The sequence below is a fragment of the Cetorhinus maximus genome, chromosome 14 (assembly GCF_964194155.1).
Source record: "Cetorhinus maximus chromosome 14, sCetMax3.hap1.1, whole genome shotgun sequence".
NCBI lineage: Eukaryota > Metazoa > Chordata > Chondrichthyes > Lamniformes > Cetorhinidae > Cetorhinus > Cetorhinus maximus.
In genome coordinates this window covers 13,299,743-13,321,070 of record NC_135892.1, presented here as the reverse complement: position 1 = coordinate 13,321,070, position 21,328 = coordinate 13,299,743, and the positions used below count along the sequence as shown (strand labels likewise).

Below are 21,328 nucleotides of genomic sequence, written 5' to 3'. Positions count from 1 at the left end.
TACTTTCCTACCTTTTTGTCATCAGCAAATTTAGTAACCATACCACCTGTGCTTTCATCCAAATCATTTATATAAATTGTAAAAAGTTGAGGCCCCAGCACTGATCCCTGTGGCACACCACTTATTACATCCCGCCAACCTGAAAAAGACCCAATTATGGCTACTCTGTTTCCTGTTAGCTATCCAATTTTCTAACCATACCAATATGTTACTCTTGCACCATGAGCTTTTATTTTCTGCAATAACCTTTGACGTGGCACCTTATCAAATGCCTTCGGGAAATCTAACTCCAGTACATCCACTGGTTCCCCTTTATCCACAGCACGTGTGACTCCTTCAAAGAACTTCAATAAATTGGTTAAACATGATTTTCCTTTCACAAAACCATGTTGATTCTGCTGGATTGCTTTAAACTTTTCCAAGTACCATGCTATAACATCTTTAATAATAGCTTCTAACATTTTCCCTATGACCAATGCTAAGCCAACTGGCCTGTCGTTTGCTGCTTTCTGTCTCTCTCCCTTCTTCAATAAAGAAATTACATTTGCTATTTTCCAATCTAATGGTCCCTAAATCTAGGAAATTTTGGAAAATTAAAACTAATGCATCAGTTATTTCAGTAGCCACTTCTTTCAAGACCCCAGGATGAAGTCCATCAGGACCTGGGTACTCGTCAGCCTGCAGCTCTAACAATCTGCTCAATACCACTTCCCTGGTGATTGTAATTTTCCTGAGTTCCTCCTTCCCTTCCATTTCTTGATTTACAGCTATTTCCAGAATGTTACTTGTAACGTCTATTGTGAAGACTGATGCAAAATACCTGTTCAATTCATCTGTCATCTCCTTATTTTCCATTATTAATTCCACAGACTCACTTTCTATAGGACCAACGCTCGTTTTGTTAACTCTTTAAATATCTATAGAAGCTCTTACTATCTATCTTCTATATTTCCAGCTAGCTTTCTCTCATACTCTAATTTTTCCCTCCTTATTAATCATATTTGTCATTCTTTGCTGTTCTTTATATTTTGTCCAATCTCCTGACCTGCCACCCATCTTTGCACAATTATATGCTTTTTCTTTAAGTTTGATGCTGTCTTTAACTTTTTTCGTTAACCACAGATGGTGGGTCCTCCCCTTGGAAGTTTTCTTTCTCATTGGAATGTATCTATTCTGTGTGTTCTGAAATATCCCTTTAATAGTCTACCACTGCATTGCTATTAACCTATCCCTTAACCTAATTTGCCAGTTCACTTTAGCTAGCTCTGCTTTCGTGCCTTCATAATTGCCCTTATTTAAGCTTAAAATACTAGCCTTGGGCCCACCCTTCTCTCCCTCAAACTCACGCAAAATTCAAACTGTAGCTGAGGCTGCTTCCCCTTGGCTGGGCAGTCTAGAGCCGGGGATCATAGACTCAGGATAAGGGGTCAATCATTTAGGACTGAGATGAGGAGAAATTTCTTCACTCAGAGGGTTGTAATCTTTGGAATTCTCTACCCCAGAGAGCTTTGAATGCTCAATCGATGAGTATATTCATGACGAAGATCGACATTTTTGGACACAAAGGAAATCAAGGAAAATGAGGTCCAAAGAACAGCCATATTGGCATCAAAACGTTAACTCTGTTTCTCTCTCCACAGATTTGCCAGACCTGCTGAGTTTTTCTAGCAGTTTCTCTTTTTATTCCCAGATTCCCAGCATCTGCAGTATTTTGCTTTTATCAAAGAAAATGAGGATAAGGGCAGGAAAGTCGAGTTTCAGCAGAAGGTCAGCCACACTCTTATTGAATGGCTTAGGGGGGCTAGGGGAGCTGCATGGCTGACTCTATTTCTTATCTTCTTACATTCTTGTCATTCAAAGCAGGGGCTTTTATATCAGGCATCTCAACAGTCTGGATAGCTTGATTTTCAATACATGAAAAAAATTAGTAGGTTCTAAAACTGACTGGAACTGACTTTTAAAAAAAATGTACAAAAGGAAAAAAGAGCAGTTTTCTAACCATTTTCAACTCCAGCACTTGGACCTCAAAATTAAGCTCAACAACCCTGCCACCTTGATTTAAAACCCATGTCTAACTTAATGGCGCAGGGCACTAACCCATAAAACCATTGAAATACTTCAACATTTTGTAACAATTATAGGTTTTTTAATCATTGCAATGATATTAATCAATGTGTGTATGAGGGTTGCTCTGTCTCTGTTCTGCTGCTTCCATTCCACGAGCCCAGAACGTATACGGAAAAGATACAGTTGAAGCTGCTCCAACTTCACCCTGTGTAAAAAATAAACAGCTTAGTACATGCATCATTGCTTCTTAGAATATCCCTCGCTTCAAAAATGAGCTGTGAATCACTTTGGGATGTCCTGAGACTGTGAAAGGTGATATATAAATACAAGTGCATTCTTTCCTTTAAATGGTCCTTTCAAGAATGGACATATTGATTGTGGTAAACAGAGTATTCTGCTTTAATGTATTTTATTGGTGATTAGAAAAGAATGACTAAAATGAAACATATTGTGGAGCTGCAAATACATCACTGAGTTTCAGCCAGGTTCAGTGGAAACACTTGCTCCTTTGCATCAGAAACTTACAGGTTCAAGCCCCACTCTATAAGACCATAAGACGTAAGAGCAGAAGTAGACCATTCAGCCCATCGAGCCTGCTCCGCCATTCAGAGATCACAGCTGATCTGATAATCCTCAACTCCACTTTCCTGCCTTTCCCCAAAATCTTTGATTCCCTTACTGATTAAAAATCTGTCGATCTCAGCCTTGAATATACTTAACAACCCAGCCTCTACAGCCCTCTGTGGTACAGAATTCCACAGATTAACAACCCTCTGAGAAAAGAAATTCCTCCTCATCCATGTCTTAAATGGGTGACCCCTGACTCTGAGATTATGCCCTCTGATCCTAGACTATCCCACAAGGAGAAACAACCTCTCAACAGCTATCATGTCATGCCCCCTAAGAATCTTATATGTTTCAATAAGGTCGCCTCTCAATCTTCTAAACTCCAATGCGTACAGGCCCAACCAACTCAACCTCTCCTCATAAGAAAATTCCTCTGTACCCGGGATCAACCTAGTGAACCTTCTTTGGACTGCCTCCAATGCCAGTATACCTTTCCTTAGGTAAGGGGACCAAAACTGTTCACAGTATTCTAGGTGTGGTCTAACTAGTGCCTTGTATAGTTTTAGCAAGACTTCCATATTTTTATACTCTATTTCCTTTGCCTCCCTATTACCTGCTGAACTTGTATGCTAGCTTTTTGTGATTCATGCACAAGGGCCCACAAATCCCTGTGCTGCAGCCTTCTGCAGTCTTTCTCCATTTAAATAATATTCAGCTCCGCTATTCTTCCTGCCAAAATGCATAACCTCACATTTTCCCACATTATATTCCATCTGCCAAGTTTTTGCCCACTCACTTAACCTGTTTATATCCCTCTGTAGACTCTTAGTCATCCTCACCACTTGCTTTCCCACCTATTTTTGTGTCATCCACAAACTTGGCAATAGTACATTCACTTCCCTCATCCAAGTCATTAACATATATTGTAAATAATTGTGGCTCTAGCACTGATCCCTGTGGCACTCCACTAGTTACAGGTTGCCATCCTGAAAATGCTCCCCTTATCCCAACTCTCTGTCTTCTATTGGTTAGCCAGTCCTCTATCCATGCTAATATACTACCCCCAACACCATGGGCTCTTATCTTATTAAGTAGCCTTATGTGTGGTACTTTATCGAACGCCTTTTGGAAATCCAAATGCATTACATCTACTGATTCCTCTTTATCTATCCTGCTTGTTACCTCCTCAAAGTGTTCTAATAAATTTGTCAGGCATGATTTCCCCTTCATGAAGCCATGCTGACTCTGCTTGATTAGATTCTGCATTACTAAATGCTCTGCTATTACATCCTTTATAGTAGACTCTAACATTTTCCCAATGACAGATGTTAAACTAACTGGCCTATAGTTACCTGTTTTTTTCTCCTCCTCCCCCTTTTTGAATAAGGGTGTTACATTGGCAGTTTTCCAATCCTCTGGGACTTTTCCAGAATCTAAGGATCCTTGGAAGATTACTACCAGTGGATCCACTATCTCTGTAGCTACTTCCTTTGATATCCTTGGATGCAACCCATTAGGTCCAGGGGACTTATCGGCCTTTAGCCCCATTAGTTTCCTTAGTACTTTTTCTCTAGTGATAGTTATTGTATTTATTTCCTGCCCCCATTTTGCCCCATGGTTATTTAGTATTTTTGGGATGCTATTAGTGTCTTCTACCATGAAGAGTGATGAAAAATATTTATTCAACTCCTCTGCCATTTCCTGGTTCCCCATTATTATTTCCCCAGCCTCGTTCTCTAAGAGACCTATGTTCCTTTTTATATATTTAAAGAAGCTCTTACTGTCCGTTTTTATATTGCTTGCTAGTTTACCCTCAAAGTTTATTTTCCCCCTCTATTTTTTTTGGTCATTTTTTGTTGGTTTTTAAAACTTTCCCAATCCTCTTGCTTACCACTAATCTTTGCCACATTGTTTGTTTTTTCTTTCAATTTGATACTATCCTTAACTTCTTTGGTTAACCACGGTTGGTTTATCCCCTTCCTAGAATCCTTCTTCCTCACTGGGATGTATCTTTGTTGTGAGTTATGAACTATTTTCTTAAACATCTGGCATTGTTCATCAACTGTCTTTTCTGCTAAACTCCTTTCCCAGTCCACTCCAGCCAACTCTGCCCTCATTCCTTTGTAATTACCCTTATTTATTTAAGCACATAATGTAGGATGACATGGAGGGAGCGCTGTATTGTCGGAGGCTCTGCGTTTTTAGATGAGACATTAAACCAAGTTGCCCCTGTCTGGTCTTTTCCTGTGGTTTGGCTGCTTGGACTCTTAGATCTGGAATTCTCTCTGCCTTTAATAAGCTCCTAAAAGCCTATCTTTTTCACCAAGCTTTTGGCCACCTGTCCTAATATCGCTTTGTGTGGCTCATTGTTTGATAATTGTTCTTGTGGAGCGCCTTTAGATGTTTTTACCACATTAAGGATGCTGTATAAATGCAAGTTATTGTTGTTGTGAAGGAAGTAAAATAATCCCATGCATTATTCATGGAGCACGGGTGCTCACTATGCCTTTTCTGGTAAACTGCATTGCTGTACTTTGGGGAGAATGCCCCAGAGAGGGAAACAGACACTTTTCAGAAACCACCTCAAGTGGCATTATCTCCTCATTGCCAGGCAACAAGAGTGCTCAAGTACTGCATGTACTTCACTTGCCTCTGCATTTATTTCACTAGCCACTAGGTTTTTCCAGCACCCCCCCCAAAGCCTTCTAAAAAAATTAAATAACCATTTCAGATATTTACAGCATTTTCAAAGGCAAACAAAACATTTCTCCTCGTATGTGACCACTGCCTGTTAAATGCTCCTAGCAATCCTCGTTCTTCAAACTCTCATAGGGCTACTGAGAATCAGTCTCCCTCACTTCCCTTAATAAAGTAAATCTGATAAATGGTCAGTTAATAACTTTGCAGTAAGTGGAGTATTTTCTACCATCAGAGAATACTAAAACAAAATGAAACCTGAAAGCGATGATATCAGAAAAATATTCCACCTGCCCAAAGTAATCCTTCAGCAAAAACAATCTTGCCTAATATTATATCCTTTGGTTAACTATAAAAATAATCTTTCTATTAAATAACCACCACGCCACCTCTGTAGAAAGCTACCAAAATTTTACATACAGAATGGTATGTCCAGTTCTAGGAGCCATGCTTTAGGAAAGATGTGAAGGTATTAGAGACGGTGCAGAAAAGATTCACAAGAATGGATCTAGGGATGAGGAACTTTAGTTACGTAGGCAGGTTGAAGAAGTTGGGGCTGTTTTCCTTTGAGAAGAGATGGGTGAGAGGAGATTTGATAGAGCTTTTCAAAATCATGAGGGGTCTGGACAGAGTAGATAGGGAGAAACTGTTCCCATTGGTGGAAAGATCGAGAACAAGAGGGCACAGATTTAAAGTAATAAGCAAAAGAAGTAATGGCGAAATGAGGAGAAACTTTTTCACACAGCGAGTGGTTAGGGTCTGGAATGCATTGCCTGAAAGTGTGGTGGAGGCAGGATCAATCGAAGTATTCAAAAGGAAATTGGATTATTATCTGAACATGAAGAATGTGCAGGGTTATGGGGAGAAGGTGGGGGAATGGCACTGGGTAAACTGCTCCTACAGAGAGCACAGACATGATGGTCCAAATGGCCTCCTCCTGCGCTGTAACAATTCTGTGGTTCTGAGAACACCTCTGAAATTTGTTTTTGCATTTCCAGCTTCTAACCAACCGTTACTAGTGTTAGAGCAAGTGAGCATTTTGTTAAGTTCTTGCCGAATACGGCATTCATTTAACAGTTCTCAGTGTGACATCGTGCACTGCAGACACAATCATGCAGAACAATAATATATAATGTTGACATGAAATGCCATCTGGCTATTACAGTGTTCTGCTAGTACATATTCTAACAAAGGTTTTCAGTCAATGCTTTATGTGGATTTAAATGGATTAGATTTCAGCAATGTGTTAATGTCACTTCAAAGGTAGATTAATAAAGATCACTCCAATCATTCTAAAGATATGCTGTTGGTTACATCTAACTCCATACAATGAATATGAATTTTGATACGAACTGTAGCTTTTCAGAGTTTAAATTCAATCTTTTGGAAGCATTCTCACTCGCTCATCCAGCAATGCACTGCATAATCTGATTGAAACCAGAAAGGGAAGGTTCAGGGTTCAATCTCCACTCCATGCTGAGCTCAGAGGAGTGGGATTAAGCCTGATTCAATTGCCTTAAACATCCTGAGACTTGAGAGGAAAGTATGAGCCTGAGTTCTCACTCCGGTCGCTAGCCTGTGAGCTTTTTATACAAACTTTAAAACTTGAAGGAGCTATCGTAGGTACCTTCATATTCAATGCAATGAGCCCAATTTCAAAGATGTCTTTCTTTCCTACCCTGTGGCAAATATCCTGAATTACAGACTGACACGCATCTGCAGGAGAAAGCCCCTGTGGAGATTGAGAGAAAAATTAATTCCCACATAATGCAATGTTGTTCGGAAATTGCAATCCTGAAAGCACAGTAATTCTGAAAGTTTCAAATAGATGCAAATTATGAAAAACGCTAATATTGAGTGACCGATTGATGTGTTTTAACGAGATGTGTGCAACATTATAATTGGATGGAAAAAATTATATTAATGAAGAAAAGATGATTAGTTTATTAAAAAGTAGCAGCAAACTCAAGCAACAATGTTCATTTAGGGAAACCCACCACAAGGTAATGTGGTATTAGAAATGTTAACAGTTAACATTAAAAATAAGAACAAAGCAATGAAATTAAGGACAGAATTTTACCAAACGGGTGGAGGCTCAACATCAGCAGGCAGTGCATGTCGCCATCATGCACAGGCAGCTGGTGGGACTTGCACCTGAATTTTATGGGCGACCGCCAATTAAGTGGCTGCCGTCTTGAACTGCTGACCCAATCAGAGGGCTGGCAGCTCAGCAGTGCCACCAGGAGTGATGCTGAAGCAGATAGGGGCCCTGCGGCCTACAGAAGGTAGGCAAAAAAAAAAAGTGTAAAAAAGAAAAATCCCAGGGCCAAGTACTGAAATCGCTGGGACTGCGTGGGCTGCCTTCCCTGCCCACAGCCCCCTTTTGGCTTCAAGAAACCTTAGACCCCAAGCTGCTGTTGGGAGTCTATCTCCATTTAGCTGGCGGCCTCCTCGTGTAGCAGGGGGTCAATGCACCGTTAGCACTTGAGAAAATGTCACCGGCACAGTGAAATGGCCCTGAATAGGGCCTTTACATGCGTAAATTAGCTGCCCACCTCCTTGGGGTGGGTGGCCTGTCAGATTCTGGTCCCAGCGTCAGTAAAGTTCCCTGACGACAGGACATGCTTGGGAAGCCAATCCAACACTGCTCCCCATCTTACCAGCTCTCACTGCCTCGTGGGAGCCGGTAAAATTCAGCCCAAAGTTTCTGCAGTGAACAAACAACATGAATTCAATCTGCTGCTGCTGCTGGCATTCCTAAAGATTGTAACATCTTTGGGATGGCTCGACTGAATAACTCACTCTTTTAGTTGCTTACTTATTTAATGAAAACACAAAAACAAGCTCACATAAAACTTCCAAATATGTCCCCAAACATATTACCTGTTTCATGAGTTGAACCACATGGAAACTAGGGCAGAAGCACATGATTTTATCGCCGTCACCAGTGGCTCCAATTGAAAAGAAGACAAAATATATTCTTTTGAATGACATTTTTGAGAACATTGAATTGAAATGATAGCCTGCATTAAACTTTTAACATATCCACATTATCATCCTGCAGCTGAAAAATAAGATGTAATAGCATGGTGGATCACCTAAAACTGCTGTTCCAGTTTTTATTAGTTACCAATGGAAGCAAAACATCTTATTCAGGGGGCAGGAACTGAGCCTAGTGTCAATTAAGACAGAAGACCATGTGCTCATGTCGCTGTCATAACTTCAACGCATAATCTAGGTTGAGAGTCCAGTGGGGTACTGAGGAACAGCTGGACTGTCAAAGGTGCTATCTTTTGGATGAAATGTTAAACCAAATCTCTGTCTCAAAGAGATTTGTCTTTGTCCCAGACTCTGTCTCTCCTTTGCCCCCACCTATAGCTGGCCTTCTATCCAGCTTCACCTGCTCCACCCCCTTACACAGTATAAGTTTCATCACACTTTCACTTCTCTTTAGCTCTGAAGAAGAGTCATGCAGGCTTGAAACATTAACTCTGTATTTCTCTCCGCAGATGCTGTTAGACCTGCTGAGTTTTCCCAGCATTTTCTGTTTTTGTCTCTGTCTCACAGTGCAGGTGGGTTGTGAAAGAACTCAGACGACCATTTGAAGAACAGCAAAAGTTCTTCCATGCACAACTGATACCAAAATTAGATTAAATAGTCATTCAATTCATTTGTTGCTTGTGGGATCCTGCTCTGCTAAAATTGGCTGTTGATTTCACCTACATAACATTGACCGCACTTCAAAACTAATTTACTGGAGGTGATTGGCAGTGGGATCGCCTGAGGACTTGATAGAAAAACTAAAGGCAAGTCAAACACCTGGAAGATCACAGAAATTAAACTGAACGTGGAGATGACCATGTCCGCTTACACCTGTGATGCTTGGAGTGTTTCCTGATGGATTGTTTTCCATATCTAAATTAATCTCACGTAACTGGGTGGAAGGCATAGTCCATACTGAATAATAATAGTCCCAAGTATGGAGAGGGAAAATTTGAACAAGAATGACCAAGTAGATATAATTATCTAAACTACTGAAAAACATATTTCCACTTAGTGCTATATATTCAACCACTTAATGAAATACTGCAGCTTAATAAAGCCAAAAATACCATAAACTATTAACAAGGTATCTGCTGTTTCTTGAAAACCTTTGGACAGTAGAATGGTACAACTCTCCTTCCAAATAATGGAGTGTCAGTATAAAGAAGTTAGTGCGAACTACAACAGCCTATACTATATGATTGTATCTAATCCCTTATAACACAACCCTATTGTAAACTAGTCTTTTGTTTTTAAGACAAGACTTACATTTTAGTTTAGAAATGCAAAACCTGAAATAGCTGATAACAGCTTTATTCCAATTTCTCAAAACTAACAAGTTTGAGATGTTAATCATACACAGTATTGTGAATATATTGTAAGTTCAATGCAAAAATTACTTTAAGAGGTATCGTTTCTTTAGCATCATGGATGACCAGAAATGAACCATGCAACTTATTTTCTGAAACACGTACCAGCAGCAGCTCCTGCCTGTAAGAATAACAACTGTCATAAGGCTGATTGTGATCAATTGACCTTGAAAATAAAAACAAACCAGTAAACAATACATGAATAATTAGAAATACTGTAATTTGAATTTATACAAATTCATTTTCCATCCCATTTCAAATTCTTGAACCAGTGTTTTCCAGTCGAGAGGGGGAGCAGGTAACCTTGCCCCAGAACAATGCCTGCTCTGTAAAGGCCATGTTATAATCAGTCACAAACGGGAGCTCAAACAGCATGTCCACTAATTTCCCCTCCCACACAGAAAGCCTCTTATTGTACAAGGGAATGGTAGTAGTAATGTTACAGGCCCTGACTAATGTTCTGAACATGAGTTCCAATCCCAGGATGGCAGCTGGGGAAATTTAAATTCAATTAATTAAATAGATCTGGAATAAAAAGCTAATCTCAGTCATGATGGTCATGAAACCACCAGGTTGATTTCGGGAAGGAAATCTGTCATTCTTACCTGGTTTGGCTGACATGTGATTCCAGACCCATAGCAGTCTTGTTGACTCTTAACTGCCCCCTAAAGTGGCTGCATCAAAAACTACTACAGAAGAGCCGAATAAGAATAAAACTGGATGTAGCACTCAGCATCGACCTACGCACCAGGTACGATAAAGGTACATCATGCCCAGTTGACCCTGCAAAACTAATATGTCACTGTTCCTGGATCAAAACTAATATATCGTTGTTCCCAGATCAAAACTAATATATTGCTGCTCATGGGTCAAAACTAATATGTCGCTGTTCCTGGATCAAAATCCAAAACTCACTCCCAAACAGTACACTGTAGATGTACTGTCGTCACATGGACTGCAGAGGTTCAAGGCAGCAGCCCACCATCAACTTCTCAAGGGCAATTAGGGATGGGCGATAAATGCTGGCCTTGCATTTATTTATTGCATTTAATTCATCCCAAGGGTGAATTAAAAGAGGCCTCCAAATTTATATCAAATTCACAGTGACATCATTTTAATCTGTTTATTCAGGGAACGAGGTTAGGTACCCCTTAGAAAGCCGCAATAATATATCATCATGTGAACAAAAGCAAAATATTGTGGATTCTGCAAATCAGAAAGGAAACAGAAAGTGCTGGAAATGTTTCAGTAGCTCAGACAGCATCTGTGGAGAGAGGTCACAGACCTGAAACGTTACCTCTGCTTCTCTTCCCAAAGATGCTGTCTGACCTACTGAGTATTTCCAGCATTTTCTGTTTTTATGTTAGGTCATAGCAACACTGTATCCTAAAAGGATTACTCAGCTATCTCTTCCAATCAAAAGTAAGCCAAGCAAATTCAGTTATAAAGACATTGTCAAATGTTTATCAACGTGTAAACGAGTGATATGACTCTTCTCACTCAGCGTCTTAGAATTAAATTGTGGAAGGAACTTGCCCGATTGTCTGCATACAGTCCACATCCAGGCAAAGGCGAGTCACCAACACGTCCAGGATCTTTGAATGGAGCTCCAGAAGTAGATACACCTAAAGAGTTCAAAACAAAACCACTGAAAGTAGATTTATAAACCAATGGAGATTTCTGGATCAGCCCAAACTGCGATAGATACATTTCTAGCTACTGCAGAATTGTACATACCTACAGTTATATTGCCCAGATGATCCAAAACAATCAAACCTAATAACAAACAAAACAGAAAATATCATATTAAACAAAGTGGCTTTGTGAATTGGATGTCTTGCTTATTGCAACTAATTCCTGCAAGTGTTACACTTCCTTAAATATTCATTAAGTTGTTCCCCATTTTTTTTCCCTGGTGTGGATCTTCCACTCAACTGACTTCAATTTCATCTGCCACAGTTCTTTTCACTTTAAGTATTGACTTGGACCTCCTGTTATTCTTCAGCTGCTTTATCAGCCTCCATTTTCTGGCAAGCGCACAACACCCACACAGACCCTCCCCTCTGAACCCCTACCCCCCAATTTACATTTGAATTGTTGAATCTGGGTCATTCACATTGATCAGCACTAATCCCTGGGGAATTCCTTATAATGTACACCCCTAGCCTGATGACACTCCTAAATAATACCTACTGCTTTCTCTCATTCAGCCAGTTCTTCATCAGCATCCAAGTTTTAGTTAGGGTACCTAGAGCATTGCTTAGGCTACCCAGAGCTTTACCTAAAGTACCCAGTGCCTTAAGTTTGTGAGAAACCTTTCATGTGGAACTTTACTGAAGAATTTCCAGAAGACTGGATACACCATATGATTGATTTTTCCAATATCCATTTGGGATGTATCCTCCTGAAAATGTCAAGGAGGTTGGGAAGGCAGGGTCTGCGCCCTTTGAAAGCATGTTGGTTGCCATTTACTAGATTACTTTTATATAGGTAGGCCTCAACTTCATCCCTAATGGTTTTCTCCATTACCTTTTTTTATTCTTCCATGGGATGTGGGTGTTGCTGACAAAGCCAGCATTTGTTAATTGCCCTTGAACTTAACATTGCATAGGGCAGTTAAGAGTCAACCACACATTGCTGTGGGTCTGGAGTCACATGCAGACTAGGCCGGGTAAGGATGGCAGATTTCCTTCCCTATAGGACACTAGTGAACCAGACGGGTTCAAACCCTACCAGCTGCCATAATGGGATTTGTCCCCTGGATCTTTGGATTACTAGTCCAGTGACATTGCCACTTTGCCACCATCTCCCCCATTTTTGACATTTACTGAAAAACATCACTGAGTCTGTAGCTGTCCAGGCTTGTTATACTGGCTTCGTTGAAACTAAGTGCCATATTGGCTTTGGTTCTAGATTAACTGGGATCTTCTTTTAATAAGAGCAGTACACATTGCATTTAAAAAGTCACATGGTATATATCTGCCTGTTTTATGTATGTATCAGTACCATTATTGCAGACACCTGGATGCAATTGCATTTTATGACAAGAAGAAGCTATTTTGACTATTTGCAATTTTCAAGGTTTGTTAAAGATTCAGGTCCGTTGTGGATACCTTCTTGGGTTTAGTCTGTAATGCTATAAGCCTTATTCAGAATGAGAAGGTTTGAAACATGTCTCTAGCAAAAGCAACCATATCCCTTTGATAACATTGATGTAACTAAGCAGGGTTCACTGCAAGTTGTAAACACCAGAATATAGAAGTATTGCTGATAAAAAGAGATATTTTTTGTAAAAGTTTTTCATCTTGTACTCATCAGGACAATTCGCAAGAAAATACCAATGTCAGGGGAAACAACAAATTTATACTGTATGAGAAAAAAGAGTGCTGATTGGTTGGCAAGTGGACTCTGATTGTTAGAGATGGTGCCATGGAGAATGCACCAGTCGATGGTGACTGACAATTAACTGGCAAGCATTGTTTGAAATGTAAACCAGGCAGCTTGACTCTGGTCAAGGCATTGCCCTGAGGAATGAACCAGCGAATATCTTGTATAGCTGAAACAGGCCCAACGTGTGTACATGTTCTTTCTGCCTGCAAAGAACAGGGCCCTGCGTATTAATATTTGTAGCTTCCAGTACGTGCAAATGCACCACACTGCGAGCCCAACTGACAATCTTAAATTGGTTGTCAGCATTACGTTGACATTGACATTTTCTTGCGAGTTGTCCTGAGTGCAAGACAAAAAGCTTCGACAAAAAATGTATCTTGTTTCAGCAACACTCAAGTTCTGTATGACCAAATGACTACTTGTATAGAAGTACTCTTCTTTTTGGTGCACAAGATATTTCTTACCTAAAGTGTCATGATTTTTGGAAGTACTCTTGCGATTTTCTAAAAATTCCTAAACAAATTGAAACAATTAAGAACCTCCAAATGTAAAATAAACAGAAAAAGCATAACATATGTCAACACTCAACCATCTGATAAAGATTGAAAGTGCAATTAGGAAGCATTTGGAAAATTTGCTGAAAAGCTAATGATGTGTCTTTTCATTTCCCATCTGTAACCACCTAGGAATTCTGTTAAAGCAAATGCATAGCAAATAAATTTGGCAAGTGTACACAATTATATAAGTTAATAATATGTATACATAAGTGCTTTGAAAGTTAGGGACTGGAGTGTGAATCCAGAATATGCCATATACAGACAGGTTTGCTGGAGAATTATAATAAACGCAAGAATATTATAATCCATTACTTAGCATTAGATTAGGCTCCCCCTTGGTTTAAAGGATAATGATACTGAATTATGTAATACTGAGCCATAGAAGAGGAAAGTTGCAGATTGAATCTCTTATACAAGGATACGATGATAGGGTTAAATAAAGAAGTTCGGGAGGAGGCTCGAGTGGAGCATAAACACCGGTGTAGATCAGTTGGGTTAAATGGCCTATTTCTGTGTTGTAAACTCGATATAAATCTGCTGGTCATAGCCATGGCACTGATGAAAGTGCCACAATTGTCTTCTGTAATCCTGTCCTAACAACGGTTAAAAAGATTAGCCATATTACCTACCTCTGACTGCTATCCAGTGCATATATTTGGATGTTGGGAAGCAATCAGGCAAGGCTGTGATTCCTTTTCACTTGGTCAAAGAACATTCCCACACTCACATGAAGGACAGACATTAAGTGAGGTATTGAAGGATTACCGGGGTCTATGGAACTGGACTCCCATGACTCCTCAGGAGACAGGGAAAATATATTTTGGCTGGCGGTCAACTGAAAATTTCAAAACGGAGATTGATAGATTTTTTGTCAGGTAAGGATATTACTTTAAATATTAGAGAACTAAGGCAGGTAGAATGAGTTAAGATACAGATCAGCCATGATTTAACTGAATGGTGGAATGGACTCGAGAGGCTGAATGGTCTCCTCCTGTTCCTATGTTCCCAGCTGTAAATAAATGTACAATTGAGCAAGAAAGCTGCAGCATGATGACTTTTATTAGATCAACAATTGAAATGGAAGATAAAAATTTTTTGGGGGCTTGAAATTAAACTTTGAGTTGCACTTGGTGAAAATTTACCAATAGTTCTAATTCTACAAACTTGGCCAGAAAACATCATATGCAGGAGTGTCAATCATGGGTATTTATTAACGGCTGTTTGATCACCTCATAGGCATCCAAGCCTGCCTCAGACATCATGTCATTGTTGTCTTCAATACTGAATCCCTGTTCTTTGGCGAAGGCTGCTGCTCCTTCTCCAACTAGCATGTTATGTGTATTCTTATCCATCACCACACGAGCCACTGTCAGTGGAATACCAACACTATTGAAAAACACATTGACAAAGGTAAAACGGAGTTATAAAAGAAATTTGCCATGTCAACTAATAGCAATTTGTGCTTTTCTTTAGTTCCACATGTGCACTTCAACATTGAACAGCTGCACAAACTTCAGAGTGGCGTTTTCACAAAGTGAAAAATTATGCATTATAATTGGTGCTGCATTAAAGATCTTCAATACTGAACACGTTTAACTGACTAGAATTACTTTTCTGCTTGCACTATATTAAGGTCCCAACTCCTGGGTGAATCGAATGCATAAGGAACACCAAATGTGGCGAAATCTGGCAAAATGTTAACACACAACAATGCATGTGAATCAATCAACTCAAACTAAATATTAGACAATCAATTACTTCAGACTTCAGTGCAGTTTCAAATATCCCCTCAAACATGGGCTTTTGCAAGAATCTCTGATAGTTTGGTTTGTAGACCAGGAGAATATAACACAGGAGGGCATTCAGCTCATCTTTTATTATTCCATGATTCTAAATTATCCATGATGTAAAAGTGAATAATTCTGGTGAAGATGGGAACAGCTACTAACAGTAATAATGACAACATCAAACAGCCAGCACATACCCGGGCAAGGCTGCTACAGCTCCAAAACGGCCAGGTAGCCCTTCCATGATTGCAGCATCACACTGAACAACTCCAGCTTTGTTTGGGAAGCCCCCACGACCCACCACAAAGCAGCCTGTCTCTTTGTCATTCTCTAGTTCTGTAAGTCAAAATAGAAAGAAACTTTCACTTATTAATATGCTTTATTTCTGTTTGGGGTGCTACCCTGAAATATTATCAAAAATCTGCAACACTCGGGAATGGCCTGGTAGAAACAGAAGAACATAAGAAATGGGAGCAGGAGTAGGCCATTCGACATCTCGGGGTGCTCCGCCATTCGATGAGATCATGGATGATCTGACTGTGGCCTTACCTTTCCTACCTGACCCCCTGTAGCCCTTAACTCCCTTGTCAATCAAAACTCTGTCTAACTCAGCCTTGAATATGTTCAATGACCCAGCCTCCACTGCTCTCTGGGGAAGAGAATTCCAAAGACTGACAATCCTCAGAGAGAAGAAATTCCTCCTCATCTCCATTTTAAATGGGAGACCTCTCACTTTCAAACTCTGCCCCCAGTTCTAGATTCCCTGCAAGGAAAACATCCTCTCAACATCTACCCTGTCAGGCCCCTTTGTCAATATCATATTTTTTCAATCAGATCACCTCTCATTCTTCTAAACTCCAATGAGAATAGGCCCAGCCTGCTCAACCTTTCCTCACAAGATAAACCTCTTCGTCCCAGGAATCAGCCCAGTGAATGTTCTCTGAACTGCTTCCAATGCAAGCATGTCCCTCTTTAACTAAGGAGGCCAAAACTGAACACAGTATTCCAAGCACAGTTGTAGCAACTCCGCCCCCTCCCTTTGCAATAAAGGTCATTTGCCTTCCTAATTAATTACTTGCTTTACCTGCATGCTGACTTTTGTACAAGGACACCCAAATCCCTCTGTACTGCAGGATTCTGCAATCTCTCTCCATTTAAATAATATGCCGCTTTTCTATTCTTCCTGCCAAAGTGGACAACTTCACATTTTCCCCCACAGTATACTCCATCCGCCAAATAGCCTCTTGAGCCTCATCTGCCTGGTAGATCTTACTGGCCATCTAACATGTTGTGTCGTGGATTGGGAGTGCCCACTGCCAGTCCCACAATTCTTGAGCTGAAATACGAAGGGCTTCAATAGAGTAAATAAAGCAGAACTGTTTCCAATGGCTGAAGGGTCGCTAATCAGAGGGAACATGTTTAAGGTGATTGGCAAATAGAACCGGAGATGACCCGAGAAAAAATATTTTTGCACCACAAGTATTTGGAACAAGCTGCCTGTTAGGATGGTACATACAGATTCAATAGTACCTATCAAAGGAGAATTGCATAACTACTTGAAGGAAAAATAATTGCAGGGTTTTGGGGGAGAGCAGAGGGAGTGGGACTATTTAGATTTTTCTTCGCAAGGGCTGGCAAAGACTCGATGGGCCAAAATGTTCTTATGTCATTATATTTGGAAGATATTTCTAAATCATTGCAACCTCCTGTATGATGGGCAAGGCAGAGATGTGAAACACATGCTCCTGTGGATAAATCTGTTTTCCCTCTGGATTTGGGGGACATAGCTCAGGAAACATGTTCAGAATTGTCAGTAGAGGAAGCTAGCCGACCACTGCCATCTACAGGCACAAGTGTTTTTTTTAATATTCATTCATGGGATATGGGTGTCACTGGCGAGGCCAGCATTTACTGCCCATCCCTAATTTCCCTTGAGAGGGTGATAGTGAGTCACCCCTCTTCAACACAACTGAATGGCTTGCTCAGTCATTTTGGAGAGCAGTTAAAAATAGACCACATAGTTGTGAGTCTGGAGTTAAATACAGACCAGACAGGGTAAGGACAACAGATTTCCTACCCCCTCCTCCTCATTTTAGCTTCTCTCATTTTACATGGGCTCGCCACAATGCTGGTTGATCACCCTTATACATTTCCTCCTCCTCCTGTCAGTCACCATTCCTCCTCCCATTGCACTGTGATTATGTCTCTCATCATCACTTCTTTCCTTCTGGTCTGGTTCTTCTCCTTCTTCCTGGCAGTCCCATCTCCATCTCTCACTTCACCACATTCCCCCTCTCTCTCTGTAACCGATAACCAGGCAGTTTCAATCTCTTCTCAGCTACTTTCTTTGATGCTCCCACAATCTTCACGGAGTCCCTGGTGTGCTGATTCCTGATCTTGTTCTTTCTCATTACTCCACACATCCATCTCAGCATCCGCATCTCATGAGTATCCACACATTGTCCCTCTCTTCTTGATGTTACCCGGGTTTCTGCATTATATAACAAGGCCGGTCTCACAACTGTCTTGTAGATTCTTCCTTTCAGTTTCAGCAATACTTTTCTATCACAACATTCCACTGCGCTCCTTCCAATTACTCCAGCCAGAGATAATCCATTGCTTATTTTCCATACTTTCATCTTCTGTCACCATTGACCCCCAGATACTTGAAACTCACAATCTTTACATCTTCACTCTGATCCTCTTCCCTCAGTTCAAATTGACAATCCACAAATTGGATAAATTGAAAAGAATTCCTTCCGTGAAGGACATTAATGAGCCTGATGAGTTGATCTGACAATCTAGTTCAATAGTCATCATTACTGACTGATTCTAACTTTTATTCAATTAACTAATTAAATTTAAATTCTCCAGATGCCAAGGGATTATTCTTCACTCCTGTCTCCGACATCACTGGCATTGGTCTCTGGAATACTGGTCCAGTAACATAACTACGGTGCTATTGTTGCCCCCAGCATCCCCACCCTACAAAGACAATATCCGCAGCAAGAGATGCAGAGGCCCAATCAACCAATGGGAAAGACAACTTTCCACAAGGGTGTGCCGATAGATTCACAAGTAGTAACTCTGACAACCTTTATTTACATTGCTGTGAACATGATCTCTGCTCTACTGCACATGGATATCTCCCCAAGCACACACATTATCCAGGTCTGGCTTCAGAATAGTTCCAGACAAATACTTAACTTCCAACTTCCTCTTTCCTAAATATACTTTTCCCTTGCTTCTGCTTGGTGCCTACCCATGGCACAACAGCAATGCACAGGCACGCATCTGGCTGGGCAAATTAAAAATTGCTGTAATACTAGAACAGGCTGTAACACATAACTGGATCATAACATGCAGTGCAACCTCACAGCTAGTGGTATTGGTTTGATTCACCTCAGGCCGCTAAAATTCTTGAATTTCTGTACATTACAGTGACCATTTTCAAAAGTACTCCATTGGCTGTAAACTGCTTTGGCATGTCCCAAGGTCGTGAGAAGCACCATATAAGTGCAAATATTTCTTTTACACATTATCAGTTATGCTATTTGGAGCACAGTGAGATCAATAAAAGTCTGCTTAATGAAAGAAAGAAAATTTTGCATTTATATATAGCATCATTTATGATCTCAACGATGTGCCTCGTTATGTCAGAAGTTCAGTACAGAGTGAGTGCCGCACTGTTGGAGGGTCAGTACTGAGGGAGTGCTGCACTGTCGGAGGGTCAGTACTGAGGGAGCGCCGCACTGTCGGAAGGTCAGTACTGAGAGAGTGCCGCACTGTCGGAGGGTCAGTACAGAGTGAGTGCCGCACTGTCGGAGGGTCAGTACTGAGGGAGCGGCGCACTGTCGGAGGGTCAGTACTGAGGGAGTGCCGCACCTTTGGAAGGTCAGTACTGAGGGAGTGCCGCACTGTCAGAGGGTCAGTACTGAGGGAGTGCCGCACCTTTGGAAGGTCAGTACTGAGGGAGTGCCGCACTGTCGGAGGGTCAGTACTGAGGGAGTGCCGCACTGTCAGAGGGTCAGTACTGAGGGAGCGCTGCACTGTCGGAGGGTCAGTACTGAGGGAGTGTTGCACTGTCGGAGGGTCAGTACTGGGAGGGGTGCTGCACTGTTGGTGGAGTTGTGTTTGGATGCGATGTTAAGAGGCCCAGTTTATGGCCTGGGATGGGTGTGGAAGGTTCCCCCGGATCACTGTCCCTCTGATAGGGATTGGGGATCACCTGCCATGGCCTCCTGGACACAGTGAGTGGCTCCATTCCCCGCCGCCATCAACCGCCTCACCCTCTCCACCGCCGCCAGAGAAAAAGCCCACGTCCCCACGGCCGCCATAGCAACCCGATCCTCTGCTCGTTGATTGGCCCGCTCGGCTGATCCCGCCGCCATAGCAACCCGATCCTCCGCTCGTTGATTGGCCCGCCCGGCTGATCCCGCCGCCATAGCAACCCGTTCCTCTGCTCGCTGATTGGCCCACCCGGCTGATCCCGCCGCCATAGCAACCCGTTCCTCTGCTCGCTGATTGGCCCACCCGGCTGATCCCGCCGCCATAGCAATCCGATCTTCCGTGACCATTAAAAAAAATGATTAATAATCACTTTTGATGCGCGAACGCTAACAGGGAAATCCAAATTATTAAATCAACGGATTAAATAATGTTTTAACAGCTTAATTCAGATTTTCCCCTCAGACTCTCCGGCCACCGCCCCTTTCCCCGCCCCTCCACTATCTGTCCAAAGGCTATTGGTCCCACCGAGGCTGTCAATCAAACCTGCGCGTGCTTCCTCCTGTCAATCAAACGGGCCCCGCCCCCCCCTCGGTAGCTGCCCGATTACGTCAGGCGCCAATCCCCGCCCCCTCGCCGGTCACGTGTCGGCGCGCCCTGCGGAGTGGGAGCCAACGGTCGGTGCTGATTTCCGGTGCGGGGCGGAAAGTTTCAGCTGGAGGCGGCTCGGGACCATGGACAGCCAGGGCAGGAAGGTGGTGGTGTGCGACAACGGCACCGGGGTACGTGCTCAACTCACTGCGATGGCGGGGATGTTGGGATGAGGAAGCGAGGCGCCGGCCCCTGGGGGTGGGGGTGGAGTAGTGCTCCCTCCACCCCCCCTCTCGCTGGAGCCGGAGTTTCCGTGTGGGGCCTGCCGGCCGCCTCGGGTCCTGCTCCTCCTGCACCAACTCCCTGCATTTATATAGCGCCTTGAAAACTGCCCGCCCCCCCCCCCCCCCCCCGGGGGGGGGGGCCTGGTATGAGGCCGCTCGGCCCTGCTGGTTATAAATGGCCCGGAGCAGCCCCCTCTCCAACCCCCCTCCCCCCTCAAACCCCCCCCACCACCTCCCACTGCTGTGCCCTCCCGCCTTTGAGCCACCAGGCTCTGGGTCCCCGTCCCACTCCTAGAGACTGGAGCATAACAATCCAGACTGACACTCCCAGGGCGGTGGTGAGGGAGTGCTGCACTGTCGGAGGCGCCGTCTTTCAGCTCAGACGTTAAACTGGGGCTTTGTCCCTCTCCAGTGGATGTGCGAGATCTCCCGCACCGCTGTTTGAAGAGGAGCAGGAGAGTTCTTCTCTGATGTCCTGGGCCAATGTTTCTTCCATCATCATCATCATCACCAAAAACAATGTCTGGTCATTTTCAAATTGCTATTTGTGGGAGCTTTCTTTGCACAAATTGGCTGCAGTGTTTCCAGTATTAGTGTGACCACCCTTCAGAAGTAACTCATTAGCTTCAAAGTTCTTTGGAATGTCCTGGGGCAGTGCAGTTTTTTTATATCAACATATTCTATTTCTGTTATGTGCTTTCCTAGCTTCCCCTTAAATGCATCTATACTGTTCACTTCAACTACTCCCA

The 21,328-nt window shown here is 42.3% G+C and overlaps 2 protein-coding genes across 6 annotated transcripts in view; one reads left to right on the top strand and one right to left on the bottom strand.

Moving 5' to 3' along the window:
• Positions 1 to 2,124: 2,124 nt before the first annotated feature.
• On the bottom strand, positions 2,125 to 19,852 carry LOC144689428 (N(4)-(beta-N-acetylglucosaminyl)-L-asparaginase). Of its 5 annotated transcripts, none has more exons than XM_078556510.1 (10): positions 19,706 to 19,852; positions 15,675 to 15,813; positions 14,920 to 15,076; positions 13,598 to 13,646; positions 11,481 to 11,519; positions 11,276 to 11,368; positions 9,849 to 9,860; positions 8,215 to 8,282; positions 6,959 to 7,063; positions 2,125 to 2,272 (listed from the first exon to the last, which is right to left on the bottom strand). In XM_078556510.1, the coding sequence occupies exons 1-10, from the start codon at positions 19,812 to 19,814 to the stop codon at positions 2,165 to 2,167; spliced, it is 879 nt and encodes a 292-aa protein (XP_078412636.1). In that variant the 5' UTR covers positions 19,815 to 19,852; the 3' UTR covers positions 2,125 to 2,164. The 5 variants fall into 5 exon arrangements, with proteins under 5 accessions (XP_078412636.1, XP_078412635.1, XP_078412638.1 ...); XM_078556509.1 differs by having other exon boundaries at positions 8,215 to 8,287; positions 9,851 to 9,860; XM_078556512.1 differs by lacking the exon at positions 6,959 to 7,063.
• Positions 19,853 to 20,328: 476 nt separating this feature from the next.
• The window catches only part of LOC144689427 (actin-related protein 2), a 47,378-nt gene continuing 46,378 nt past the window's right edge, over positions 20,329 to 21,328 (top strand). The window contains exon 1 of the mRNA XM_078556508.1: positions 20,329 to 20,486. Within this exon, the coding sequence (XP_078412634.1) occupies positions 20,439 to 20,486 (48 nt within the window). The 5' untranslated portion in view covers positions 20,329 to 20,438. The remainder of the gene's footprint in view (positions 20,487 to 21,328) is intronic.

Excerpts from the sequence above, each read along its gene's own strand:
- LOC144689428 (XM_078556509.1), bottom strand. The coding sequence starts at position 19,814 with ATGGCGGCCGTGGGGACGTGGGCTTTTTCTCTGGCGGCGGTGGAGAGG. Across the intron at positions 15,814-19,705 it reads TGTCCAGGAGGCCATGGCAG|AACTAGAGAATGACAAAGAG; the intron begins GTGATCCCCAAT and ends TTTGACTTACAG. Across the intron at positions 11,520-13,597 it reads CAAAAATCATGACACTTTAG|GTTTGATTGTTTTGGATCAT; the intron begins GTAAGAAATATC and ends GTTTGTTATTAG.